The sequence below is a fragment of the Phoca vitulina genome, unplaced genomic scaffold, assembly GCF_004348235.1.
Source record: "Phoca vitulina isolate PV1807 unplaced genomic scaffold, GSC_HSeal_1.0 scaffold1, whole genome shotgun sequence".
Classification (NCBI taxonomy): domain Eukaryota; kingdom Metazoa; phylum Chordata; class Mammalia; order Carnivora; family Phocidae; genus Phoca; species Phoca vitulina.
In genome coordinates, this window is record NW_022589704.1 from 60,403,152 (window position 1) to 60,417,039 (window position 13,888).

Consider the following 13,888-nt stretch of genomic DNA (forward strand, 5'->3'; position numbering starts at 1 on the left):
CGCTGGGCATGGAGCCTGCTTAAGATTCTCTCTCTCTCTTTCCCTCTCTCCCCCTCCTCTTCGATATTGGATCTCACTGCCCCCCTCTACATACATACATATATATATATATATATATAAATATAAAAATATATATATAAATATTTTAAAAACTAAAGTTACATGTTGGCATTTCTGTTAAGGTTGAAAGTAATAGAAAATCTTACTAGAATTTAAAAATTTTGAATCTTGGGTGATTTGGTCTTTGGAAATGTATCTTTCTAGAGGAATGTTATGATCTTAATGGGTTTATGCACTCATTTATGTACCTGGCACCTAAACTTTTGGCATTCTCTGGAGTTGTACAGTAATTTAGAGTTGGGAATGATAGTTAAAGACTGTTTTTATTTTCATTGAGCAGCATAATTTATGTTGAACATGTCTGTGTGGGCATTTAGAGCAGGTAGGGTTCCTAAGCAGAGTGGTTTTTTTGTTGGAAATCTTTTGGGTTTATTAATTTAAAAATTTTATTTTTTTCTTCTTTGTTTGAAGATTTAGGCTAGTGAAATTGAAAATGAGTGAACTGGAATGCTCTACTGTTTGTTAATATCCTTTTGTTGCTTTCTGTTCTCACATCACTTACTTGGCATGCAATTTTGGGGAAGTTGCTTATTTTTCTAGGACTCAGTAATAGTAAGTAAAAATTATGGAGGCTATATATTCCAGGAAGCTGCTAAGGGCTTGCCAGTATCATCTCATTGAATTGGATAAGAATCCTGTGGAGTAGGCTCTGTTATTACCAGGATTTTATGGATGAGGACAGAGCTGGGATTCTGGCAGCAGAGCCTATGCTCTTAACCCTAAAGCTATTTTGCTACAATAAGTGTCCACAGAAACCCATTTTAAGAGTCTTTTTAAGATATGATAGAGATGATGTTGGTGAAATAATGCCTGTGTTGAAATCACTGTATAAACATCTAGAATATTTTATCCTTGTTTATTATAATACATTGTTTCAGATAGTGTTTTGAAAGGTGGATAGTGCTCAACTTGGACTTCTTATGTAGAGTACGTGCAACTTCCTTGTCAGAGGTTTACTTCCCTGCTGCAGATGGACTGTACGAGGTAACTGTTCTGGAGTCCTTCTTTCACCCTGCCCTATTAGGATAGAACAGACCAAAAAGAAGTACTGCGGGGTAGTCAGTCGTCACTGTCCTTTTGAAGGTATATCAAAATGATTACCTCTGAGGAGTGGGATTTTGGGAAACGGGAGTATTGGGGCTTTCATTTTTATATTTCTGTATGATTTATTTCAACCAGCATTTATTACATTAATAATGGGGGAAAAGCATGGAACTAAAAAAGATTCTTAAATAATTAGTACTTAGGTTAGGGATAGGATACCAGTTGATGTCGTAGTAATAAGAAAGTAATAACTAGTCCAGGTTTTACCAAATTCCTATTTTGGACCTTTCTTAGAAAACATTGCTTTTTACATGCATAAGCACATGCGTGTTCATTTTCTCTCTCTCCCTCTCTCTCACACACACACACACACTCTTACACTCTTCTTTTGGACTGCTCTTTTGGGATAAGGGGTGCTTAGTTGAGTGGATATCAGTTCTAACAATAGGTAATATGATTTAATCTCTCAGTATCTCAATTTCCTTAAGATGAGACAGGATGTTAAAATAGAGAAGTGGCCTACTATAAAAATACATATATATATGTATGTATGTATACACACATATGTACCTGTATGTATATGTGTGTATATGTATATATGTGTGTATATGAGAGAAATTGATTCTAAAAATAGCAAATTATTATAAGCTTAAAGAAGGTAGAGGAATAGGAGTTAGTTATATTACTTTGACATTAACAGAAAAAAATTAGGCATTGAAGTATATGCCATTTTACCTACCAGGAAATTCTAACCACAGGGAGAAAGCTAGAAGGGAGCTTATATTATGTACATAATAAATGCCAGTCTTTATTGAGCACTTGTATTGTAGCATACATATATGCTCACATTTATTGAATACTAAGTGACAGGTTTAGTTTAAAACTCTTCATATACACTTATCTTATTCTAACAACTATAAGGGTACATACTTTTATTATCCGTTTTATATATAAAGAAGCTGAAACATGGCTAAGGAACTTGGCCATGCTTACACAACTTGCCTATTTGTGTATTTATTTTTGATGAAAGAAAAATTAGCTGTCAGACATTTTTTATTTATAAGAATAAAATATGAAATTAAATTATTACTAATTCTCTAAGGTCATGACAGGGCAGAGAAGCAAAAACCAAAACTCTGTGCTTTACTCTGATGCAAGCTATTTTTTTATATGAATAATTTGGTCTCAGTATGTCCGAATTCTTTGCTGTAAGGATTATAACAAAAGTGTTTAAAATGACTAAGTATCTTAAAGATAAGGCGAGGTATTTATCTGACTTGGAATGGTTCTAGATCAGACCTGTCTTTTCTGTACCACAGGTTTATATAACTGATTGTATATACTAGATTCAGGAATCTGGCTTTCTATGCTTACTCTTTTCAGCCATTCTCGATGAAATATTTGGGGTGTGTGTCTGAAAAAGAGTGTAGGTATGTAAATATATATATATATGTATATATACAATACATACATGTGTAGGTAGATGGATAGATGTGTATAGCTCAGATAGTTTAGTGGAACAGAATAAAGTACAGAAACAGACCCATATTTATGTGGGAATATGATAGATGGCTAGAGAAGTATTTCAGATCAGTGGGAAAGGTTGCATTTGTGAGAAATTTTATGACATTTTCCTTTGGAAAAAAATATAGCTATATACAATTAAATTCTAAATGGATTAAATTTCCAAATGCTAATATTTAAAATCATGAGGTAAAAATGTGGGAGATCTTTTTTTAGATTCATGGGGGGGGAAAGGTTATGAAAGAAATTGGGCCACTTTTGTGATAGCTCCATTTAACATGTTCATTTAAGTACCAAAAAATTAGGATATTTGGTTTTAAATTGGCAATCAAGCTGTGGAATAAATGTTAGAATGTAATGTAGTCAACAAAAGTAATAGGTATGTTTGCTAAATATATGATACAAAATACTGTATTTGAAAATAGATATATTCTATTAACCATGTTAAAATGGATGTTTCAAGACAAGAGTCAGAAATTCTGGAGTGTTGAACAGTGTAGACTTCTTAAATTCCTTTTGTTTCCTATACTTTGAAATGCATTAAAAAACTAATGAAAAGGACTGATTTAAATGGAATATTTTATCTTGTTGAAATAATTTCTAACTTTATCATGGTATTTGTGTTTTAATCAGAGTTCTTTGCCTTATCAAGTATAATGTGAAAAGTATTAATAGAAGAAAGACCTTAACTGTTCTGTATAAATCAGCTTATCAGATGAAATATAAAAAGTAACAATTAAAATCTGGAATGAGTTAAAATATTTTCAGACTTCAGGAAGTTTTAAATTTAAAAATGTAAGGCAATGGCTTAGTAGCAGTTGAATTTATTAGAAAGGTCTAAGTGAGCAAACTCATTTACTTTTTGGTAACTGGTATTAACCTTTCTGGTATTAACATGCTTTCTAGATATCGTGATTTTGTTTTGACTATCTGCCAAGGAAGATGAAGTCTTAAGGTAATTAAAAAATGATATAATGAAAGATAGATTCCTTGTCATAAAAAGGTGATAAAACTATAAAGTAATGCTGACTAACCAGAACTAATACTATGTCTAAATACATGCATCTTTTTTAGACTGGTCACCTTGGGAGGCTAGTTTTATAAAAACTAACATCTATTGAGTGAGTGAAAGAGTGTGTGTGTGTGTGTGTGTGTGTGTAAGAGAGGGAGAGAGAAAATGTTTATTAGAAGGGGCCATGACATACTTCTCTAATGGGTAAAACTGTGGCCTTCATTTATGTTTCCCTAAATTTTTTCTTTATAGAATAGGATGTGGCTCAGTTGGTTAAGCGTCTGCCTTCGGTTTGGGTCGTGGTCTCAGGGTCCTGGGATCGAGCCCTGTTTTGGGCTCCTTGCTCGGCGGGAAGCCTGCTTCTCCCTCTCCCACTCCCCCTGCTTGTGTTCCCTCTCTCGCTGTCTCTCTCTGTCAAATAAATAAATAAAATTAAAAAAAAAAAAAGAATAGGATGTGATCTCTAATTTGGGTAGTGACATCTCATTATATTTTTTATGTGAAATTTTGGGTTTGTAATACATTTTATGGAGCAGTTTAGTAAGAATAGTAGCATAATTGGGAGACGGGTGGTTGTATTTAGAGATGGGTATTCTTTAAAGATGATATGGTCTTTATAGTGGCTTTTATAATTTCTTTTTCCAAAGTATATTGTATAATAAAGAATTTAGTGGATTATAGTGAAATTACATATTCTTCAGAAAATCTCACCTCTTGTAATTAAGGACCAAATTTCTGATAAGTGTCAGAAATGACAGTTTGATTCCATAAAAAATTAAAATCTTTGAAATGTGTTTGCTACAGCAGGAGTCAGCAAAGTACCTATTTTTGCATGGTTAAAAAATTGAAAGAACAATACTTTATGATATGTGAAATTCAAATTTTAGTGCCCATAAATAAAGTTTTATTGGAACACAGCTGTTTCTGCATTATAATGGCAGAGCAGAGTAGTTGTGACATTCTTATCATTTCATACAGCTTTTGGTGCACTACAAATTTCAGTGCTGCTGTTATAACTTGATGGTGTTTTGAGTGCCATGTGTATTGCCAGCCTGCAATATTTGTTTTATTTTTTTATACCAGTGCATATCTATCATGTCAAAACAAGAAAAGAAAAATGGACTCTGAGTGCCATGCTTTTAAGGCACAGTGGAGTGTATATTATTTTGTTGAATTAGCAAAACATTTTTTTATTCAGTGACACTGTAGCTGTTAGAGAAGAATTTATGTTGACATTATTAGACTAAGCATATACCACACTATTCTCAATTCTGTTCTCTTAAAGTAACAGTCAATTTAAAATGGAATATCTTATCACAGCATAATTTCTTCATAAAAATAAAAATTGAAAATGAGGCTGCCACCAAAATAAGTTTCCAAGTGGCTCATTTGTTAGCCAAGCAAGGAAAGCCATTTACTGATGGTGAGTTAATTAAATTGTATTTGATTGCAGCAAAAAAAAATGTGTCCAGAAAAAATAAACTTGTTTTAGACTATAAATTTTTTGGCAAGAACAGTTGATTTAAGAGTTAAGGACATTTGAAGCAACATCAGTAGTCAATTAAAAAACAAGGCAAGTAATTTATAGTGGTTTTCCTTGGCTCTTGCTGAGTTGACAGATGTTATTGATACTATTCAGTTGTTGTTTATTCAAGGTGTCAGTGCCAGATTTGAAGTGGCAGAACAATTAAACTCTATGAATAGTCTGTAGAGAACAACTACACACAAGAATATCTTCAAAGTTGAGAAAACACTAAGTACAATCTGAAGTGGAATCTGATAAGATGTGTTAAAACTGATGGTGGTAAAAATATGTGTGGAACAGAAAAAGGCTTAGTTGGATAACTTTACAAAGCTTATAAAAATGTGAGGTGTTCAAAGCTATGGTTATTTGTTGTGTTATTCATCAGTAGGTACTTTGCAGAAAATATTTGAATTTATCATGTGTTACTGAATCAGTATTGTCAGTGGTGCTCTTCATTTGCTCTCATGGATTTAATTAGCATCAGCTGCGTGAATTTTTATTGGCCATAGAAGCTGGATATCTTGACTGGCTTTAGTAGTAAAGAGCTTAGGACTGATAATGAAATTTTTCTGAATGAAGCAGGATGGCCTTCAACCACTATTGTCAAATACTGATTGGCTTTGGAAATTAGCTTTTTCTGAAGATTTAGAAATATTTTTGAATGAATCTAACATAAAATTATGAGGCAAAATAGTGCTTACATGTGAACTTTAGCTGCAGTTAAGTCATTTCAGTGACAACTGATGTTTGAATCACAAGTAACATCCAGCTGCTTTATACATTTCTTCTGTCAAAGTGAGATCTTCATTCCCATATGAATTTGCATGAATATATTTTCCACCATCAAACTACAGTTCCAGCAACAATTTTCAGACATTGATGCAAGTGCAAAGAAAGTTTCCATATCTGAAAATCCATTTAATTGTGCACTTGAGGAACTTCTACCTAACTTCCAGTTGGAAGTGATTATTCTTCAGTGTAGTGACATATTGAAAAGCAAATATCAAAAGAATCTAAGAGACTTCTATAGCTGTCTTCAAAGTAATGAATATACTCATTAAAATCATGTACTTGTGGGTCAATACTAGTATTTAGCAGTACCTATCTGTCAGAAAAGACATTTCAAAGATAAATACATAAAAGCTGATCAACATAATCGTTGAATATTTGCAAGATTTTGATGATAGGAAACTAAAATTAAGTGTTACCCCAATTCCATTTTTTTATTAGCAGACTTATATTTTATAATATTATAAAATATACTTATTATATCTTGAATTTTGTCAACAGAAAGTTTATAGGAAGTTTTTCTCTCTCATTATGTAAGTATCTACGTGTTTTTGTCCTTGACCTGCAAAGACTGAAATACAGTTGGGCCCTTTTCAGGAAAAGTTTGAGGACCCAGATTCTATAGCAGTGCTTCTCAGACATGAATGCACGTAATAATTACCTGAAGATCTTACTAAATGCAGATTCTGATTTGCTAGGTCTAGGGGTGGGACCCAAGATTTTGCATTTCTTATAAGCATCTGAGGTGATAACAGATGCTGCTGGTCAATGGACTGCATTTTGGGAGGCAGGCTCTAGTATTCAAGGTTACATTTTTATTTAGACAAGTATGCTAGGGCCGCCGGGATGGCTCAGTCAGTTAAGTGTCTGCCTTCAGCTCAGTTCATGATCCCAGGGTCCTGGGATCGAGCCCCATGTTGAGTTCCCTGCTCAGTGGGGAGCCTGCTTCTCCCTCTTCCTCTGCCTGCCACTCTTCCCCCTCCCCCCCGGCTTGTGCTCTCTGTCTCTCTCTAATAGACAAATAAAATCTTTAAAAAAAACAGACAAGTATGCTAATATTTGTTAAGCATCTGTTATTTGCCAAGAATTATACCAGGGGTTCTTGCATACATCGCCATTAAAAAGTTGTAAAAACTTGTTAGAAGGTGTTAAGAACTATTAGTGAGGTTGGGACTCGTAGGAGTTTTGGTTAGAAACCAATTGTTTGTTTTTCCTCTATCGTTTAGCTTCCTCTAGGACCTCATGGGGGAGGGTTGAGGTCCTAGAGGAAGCTGTATATCTAAGAAACAAAAACAGGGTTAAACAAAATACTACATTATTAGTTGGTTCAGGTCAAAGTGGGGACTTAGGTCCTCATCTTCTCTGCTAAATTTCAGTGGGCCATCCCATCAACCAGTTACCAAGCCAAAGAGTAGAAATAGTATATAGCACATAAATGTTTTATAAATATTTTCTCCGTGTCTCTTGTTTTTCATTTTTACAACCATGTATTTTGAACTAGCAAAGTTAAAATTTTGATGAAGTTCAATTTAATTATTTTTAAAAAATTATTTGTAAGCGTTGTGGTAACGTGTACATAATACATACAACATTTACCATTTTTAACTATTTTTAGGTGTACAGTTCAGTGCCATTAAGTATATTCACATTATTGTACTATCATCACCACCATCCATCTCCAGAACTTTTGTATCTTCCCCATTGAAACTCTGTACCCATTAAACACTAACTTCTCATTCCACCATGCCCCTCTGTCTCTGTCAGCCATCATCTACTTTCTGTCTCTGAATTTGACTATTAGGAATCCGGAATTGTACAATTTATGTCCTTTTGTGTTTGGCTTATTTCACACTTAGCATAATGTCTTCAAAGTTCATCTGTATTGTAACCTGTGTCAAAATTTCCTTTGTTTTTAATGTTGAGTAATATTCCATTTTATGCATAGACCACATTTTGTTAATCCATTCATTCATCGATGGACACTTAGGTTGCTTCTACCTTTTGGCTGTTGTGAATAGTGCTGGTATGAACATGGTGTATAAAGATCTTTTCTAGTCCTTGCTTTCATTTCTCTTGGGTATATACTCAGAAGTGGACTTTCTGGATCATATGTAATTCTATGTTTAATTTTTTAAGGAACTGCCATATGGTTTTCCACAATGGTTGCACCAGTTTACGTTCCCACTAGCCATGCACAAAGGTTCAAATTTCTCCACATCCTTACGAACACTTACTATTTTTGGTTCTATTTTAGTAGCCATCCTAATGGGTGTGAAGTGGTATGTCATTGTGGGTTTTGATTTGCATTTCCCTAATGATTGATATTGAACCTCTTTTCATGTAATTATTGGCCAGTTACATATCTTTGGAGAAATGTCTGTTCATGTCCTCTGCCCATCTATTTTTTAAAGATTTTTTAAATTTAGTTTTATTTTAGAGAGACAGCAGGTGGAGGGACAGAGGGAGAGGGAGAGAGAGAATCTCAAGCAGACTCTGCGCTGAGTGCAGAGCCAAACACGGGGCGCAGAGCCCAATATGGGGTTCAATCCTATGACCCTGAGATTATGACCTGAGCCGAAATCAAGAGTCAGATGGACACTCAACTGACTGTGCCACCCCCTCCCATTTTTTTTAAGATTTTACTTACTTACTTACTTATTTATTTATTTATTTATTTATTTGACAGAGCGAGAGAGCACAAGCAGGGGGAGCAGCAGAGGGAGAGGGAGAAGCAGGCTTCCTGCTGAGCAGGGAGCCCGATGTGTGGGACTCAATCCCAGGACACCGAGATCATGACCTGAGCCAAAGGCAGACGCTTAACTGACTGAGCCACCCAGGTCCCTCTCCCCCACCCATGTTTTAAATTGGGTTGTTTGAGGTTTTTTTGTTGAATTGTAGGATTTATTTATGTATTCTGCACGGGATCTTGCATTTTTTTCCCAGTTTGATATCTAAGAAATCATTGCCAAATCCTCCAAGATCATGATGCTTTACTCTATATTTTCTTCTAAGAGTTCTATAGTTTTAGGTCTATACATGCAAATGCAAGATCCCTTGGATGTCAAGAAGGAATGGGATCAAAAGCAAAAATTGAAGGCTTCAGCTTTTTAAAGGTAGTTACCTCTTTGAGATGGAAGAAAGAGGAGTGGGCAGAAAATATATATTCAGGTACAGATATATGGAAGTAAACATGGCAGGATGGCCATTAGCCATCCAGTCCTCTGTCCAGATAACGATGAAAGGTAATGAAAGCAATTTTAAAAGATAAAATCTATAGGAATAACTGTTAAACTTTAAGATAGAGGAGTGTCAGAGTATGTGGAAGGGGTCTAGTTAGTTTAGTTTGAAAGTGTCCACATGTGATTTGGGATTGCTCCTTATTCCTTTCGAGAACCACTCATTTATGTCAGTTCTAAGGTTTTTTATCAGTAGAGAGTTGGCAGACATGAAAAAAAATTTAAAATTGAACTTTAGCTAGAATTTGTGGTGCTTTAGTCTGCATAGTAGCAATTACATGAGGATGCTAATTTTCCCCCTTTAATTCTCCAGTGATTGGAGTGATTCTCCAGTGATTGGAGTGATTCTCCAGTGATAGCTGTTACCTCAATGATCTGTTTGATATATGCATATTTTTCATTCACCTGATAGAAACTGAAACCTATCAAATGTACCAAAAATCTTTGGGATGTGACAGTCATAAAAAAATCTTTCCCAGTTTAAAATATAGTCAGATAAGGTATAAATAAACAAAATAACTACTAATGTCACTTAGTGTCAGAATTCTGCATAAGCTAAGATTATACTATGAGAGTAGTGTTTTTCAAACTGTGGACCCATGGTCCATTAATGGCACATGAAATCAATTAAATAGCTCACAACCAGTGTTTTTCTTTTCTGATGGACAAAATAGACTAGAAAATATTGGTGTGCACTGCATGCAGTAAGAAGTATTTGTGGAATTTTTTAATACATGTGTGTATGTGTCTTTGTACTGAATTGGGTGGAAAATATATTTCTTACTGTGGATTACAGTTAGAAGTGTTGGAAATTCACTGTTGGTCGTTTTGATAAATGAGTGAAGGACATGATAAAAATTTTAACGTCTCTTAATCTGTTTATAGAATGCATTCATTAGGTTTATATTGATAACTAACCACATCTATATATTTTGTGTTTGTGTGTATATGAAGATATATATTTGTGTTTTATTTTCCTTCTCTGTTATTAATAGGTGCAATGGATGAGCTTCATAGTCTGGATCCAAGAAGGCAAGAATTATTGGAAGCTAGGTTTACAGGAGTTGCAAGTGGGAGCACTGGAAGCACTGGCAGTTGCAGTGTTGGAGCAAAAGTGAGTAAAATTATAATCTTTATTTGACATTCTTTCATTGTTTTAAATGATCCAGAACATACTTTGTAAAAGAATCCTACATATGTGTTTAATAGCAAATTACCACTTCCTGTAATTTTTGTAATGTATAGGGAAAAATTCAGTATTTACAAACCTGATTTTTAATATAGCATAACATACTTCAGGGGCATGATGTTCTAATACAGCATAATCGGTTTCAGGAGTAAGAATTAATTGAGTAGATTGAACTGCTCTTCTCCCATTATATAATTTTTTCTCTTCCTTGCCTTTGTCACCCTTGTTCCTATCTGTATGTGTTCCTGTTTGTACAACTGCTGCATATCTCTTAGGCTTTCCAGTGATAGACCTCACGTTGTCTTCAGCTCCCCATTACCTCACACTGTAGTGGATTTCATGTACTTTTTCTCTTATGGACCTCTGTGAGCATTTGTTTAGGTTACATTCTTAGGTGCAGAATTGCTGGGTTATAGGGTATATATAGAGTTAAATTGAATGAATAGTATAAGATTGCTATTCAGAACAGTTGTACAGGGCTAACCCATACTTTTAACAGAATGCATGATCATTTATGTATCCCTACATCCCAGAAACACTTGGCATCATCTGGATTTCTCATTTTTGATAGTCTAACATGTAAAATAGTGTCCCTCTTTTTTTTTTTTTTTTCTTGTACCACCAATTATTTTGAGCATTTCTTCATGTGCTTGTTAGCTTTTTGGGAGTCTCTTATAAATTGTTACAATGCTTTTCCTATTTTTCTATCAGGATTACTTTCTTTTTCAAACTGATTTTCCTATATTCCAGGTATACTTACGTATCAATTCCATGTTGGCTGTATACAGTGCAAATAACTTCTCCCATTTTGTCATGTCTATCACCTTTGTTCATGATATCCATTATCGTATAGGATTATTGTAGAGGACTCTTTAATTTTGTTGTAATCAAAGTCACCAATTTTTTTTTAACTTATAGTCTATAACTCTGAAATTTTGGATAGCTCTTGGTATACTTAGAAAAACAGTCGTCACTATGAACCATCTGGGTCAAATAGATCCTTTTCCTTTTTCTTTTAAAGATTTATTTATGTGGGGCGCCTGGGTGGCTCAGTCGGTTAAGCAGCCGCCTTCGGCTCAGGTCATGATCCCAGGACCCTGGGATCGAGCCCCGCATCGGGCTCCCTGCTCAGTGGGAAGTCTGCTTCTCCCTCTCCCACTCCCCCGCTTGTGTTCCTGCTCTCGCTATCTCTCTCTCTGTCAAATAAATAAATAAAATCTTTAAAAAAAAAAAAATTATGAGAGAGAGAGAGAGCACCAGAGAGCAAGCAGTGGGTGGGGCAGAGGGAGAGAGAAACCCAAGCGGGCTCTGTGCTGAGCACGGAGCTTGATCTTACCACCCTGAGATCATGACCTGAGCCAAAACCAAGAGTTGGATGTTTAACCAACTGCGCCACCCGGGTGCCCCATCCTTTTGCTATTTTTATATTTCAAGTTATTTTGCTACTAATTTATAGCTGTAGGAGTAAAGGTATAATGAAAAACAACTTTATTAGACATTTTAATAATAATTTAAACATAAAATCCTCTTTGTAGGGGCGCCTGGGTGGCTCAGTTGGTTAAGCGACTGCCTTCGGCTCAGGTCATGATCCTGGAGTCCCGGGATCGAGTCCCGCATCGGGCTCCCTTCTCGGCAGGGAGTCTGCTTCTCCCTCTGACCCTCCTCCCTCTCATGCTCTCTGTCTCTCATTCTCTCTCTCAAATAAATAAATAAAATCTTTAAAAAAAAAAAAAATCCTCTTTGTATCAAGTAAATCTTGGTGCACAAACATCATAAAAGATAAAGGATATTGTCATGCATCCTTTGAGCATCAAGTGGTCCAAATTCATGTAGAAGAATATTATATGATGAAGTCCTTCAGTTGAATGACTAACTAATGAAAATACCATGTTTCCTTTTTTTCCTTAGAAATATGTTATCCATTTCATTGATTCTTGAATTTGAGAAAATTCATCTAGGATAATATCAATTGATGACTCTGAGATTTCACTTATATAGTCACTGCCATCAGTTTTAGAGTAGAGTCTAGAGGTGTTGTTATCTCTTTGTATTTATTTTCTGATTTGTTTAATAATTACAAAATGTCTTCTGCTGTCGTTTTCTTCCCTTGACCATCTTGGGTGGAAAATGAAAATTTCTTAATTCTCCACTGGAGTCAGTGCAATCTAATATCAGTCTGCAAGGATGTCTCTAGTATTTTTTTTTTTAAGATTTATTTATTCATTTGAGAGGTAGTGCATGCATGAGTGGGAGGAGGGGCAGAGGGAGAGAAACCCAAGCAGACTCCTTGCTGAGCATGGAGCCCGACATGGGGTGTGATCTCATGACAGTGAGATCATGACCTGATCCAAAGTCAAGAGTCCATACTTAACTGATTGAGCCACCCAGGCGCCCCTACTCTAGTCTTTTATACATTCTTGAAGGATGATGCAGTACTTTGGGCAAGACAAGAAGATAACTTGAGAGATTATCACTTATTTCACTATTGCATCACTCTTTTAAGTCATTAAATCTGCATTATTTTTCTCTTTCTACCATAAAAAACTACTGCAGAGTTGCTTAAAACAAGACATTTATTTTCTTATAGTTCTGAGGGTCAGAAGTCTGACATTGGTCTCATTGGGCTAAAATCAATGTGTGCAGAACTTGATTTCTTTCTTGGAGGCTCCAGTGGTGGGAAGTGGGGGGCACCTTTTCCTTGCCTTTTTCTAGCTTCTAGAGGCTGACAGAATTTCTTGGCTGGTAGTCTCTTTCCTCCATCTTCAAAGCCAGCAATGATGCAACTCTCTTACTGTTCTTTGGAAGTCACATCTCCCTCTGACCACAATCTAGAAAGGTTCATCACTTTTAAGTACTTGCAATTAGATTGGCTCATGCCCATCTGGATAATTCGGTATAATTCCCCCAGTTCAAAGTCCTTACCCCCTTACATGTGCAAAGTCCTGTAACATTCACAGGTTCTGGGGATTAGGATGTGAGTGTCACTGGAGGACATTATTCTGCCTATCATATCCTCATTCTTCTATTTTTTTTTTTTAGTGGTTTTTGTTTGTTTTAGCATAGTTGGGAATAATTGATGAACGATCATGAGTAATGAGGAAGTAATTCCTAGGATGATGTAATAACAAAATATAGGAAAAATAAGATCAGTAAGATCCCATAATGTAATTTAAATTTGTGAAAGGGTCTTTTGGATGTCTGGTGATTAATTATAAGATAGAATGCATTTTATTCCATTAAAAATAAATTTTATTTTTATTCTTTGGATGATCTCTAAGAAAGAATAAAAGTCCCCAAATACTAATCTTCTTTTAGAGAGGGAGCATGAACGGGGGGTGGGGCGGTGGAGAAGGAGAATCTTAAGCAGGCTCCACACCAAGCATGAGCCTGACTTGGGGCTTGATCTCACGACCCTGAGATCATGACTTGAGCTGAAATCAAGAGTCGGA

General features: G+C 35.3%; 1 protein-coding gene across 4 annotated transcripts in view; it reads left to right on the forward strand.

The window, feature by feature from the left end:
• TLK1 (tousled like kinase 1) overlaps nt 1-13,888 on the forward strand; it is a 154,127-nt gene that overhangs the window by 37,024 nt on the left and 103,215 nt on the right. For 2 of the 4 annotated variants that reach the window (XM_032408318.1, XM_032408325.1), the window contains exon 2: nt 10,246-10,364. In XM_032408318.1, coding sequence (XP_032264209.1) covers nt 10,246-10,364 — 119 coding nt within the window. Of the gene's footprint in view, nt 1-514; nt 1,105-3,594; nt 3,644-10,245; nt 10,365-13,888 lie in introns of those variants that run through there. The other 2 variants (XM_032408324.1, XM_032408322.1) reach the window with 2 other exon arrangements.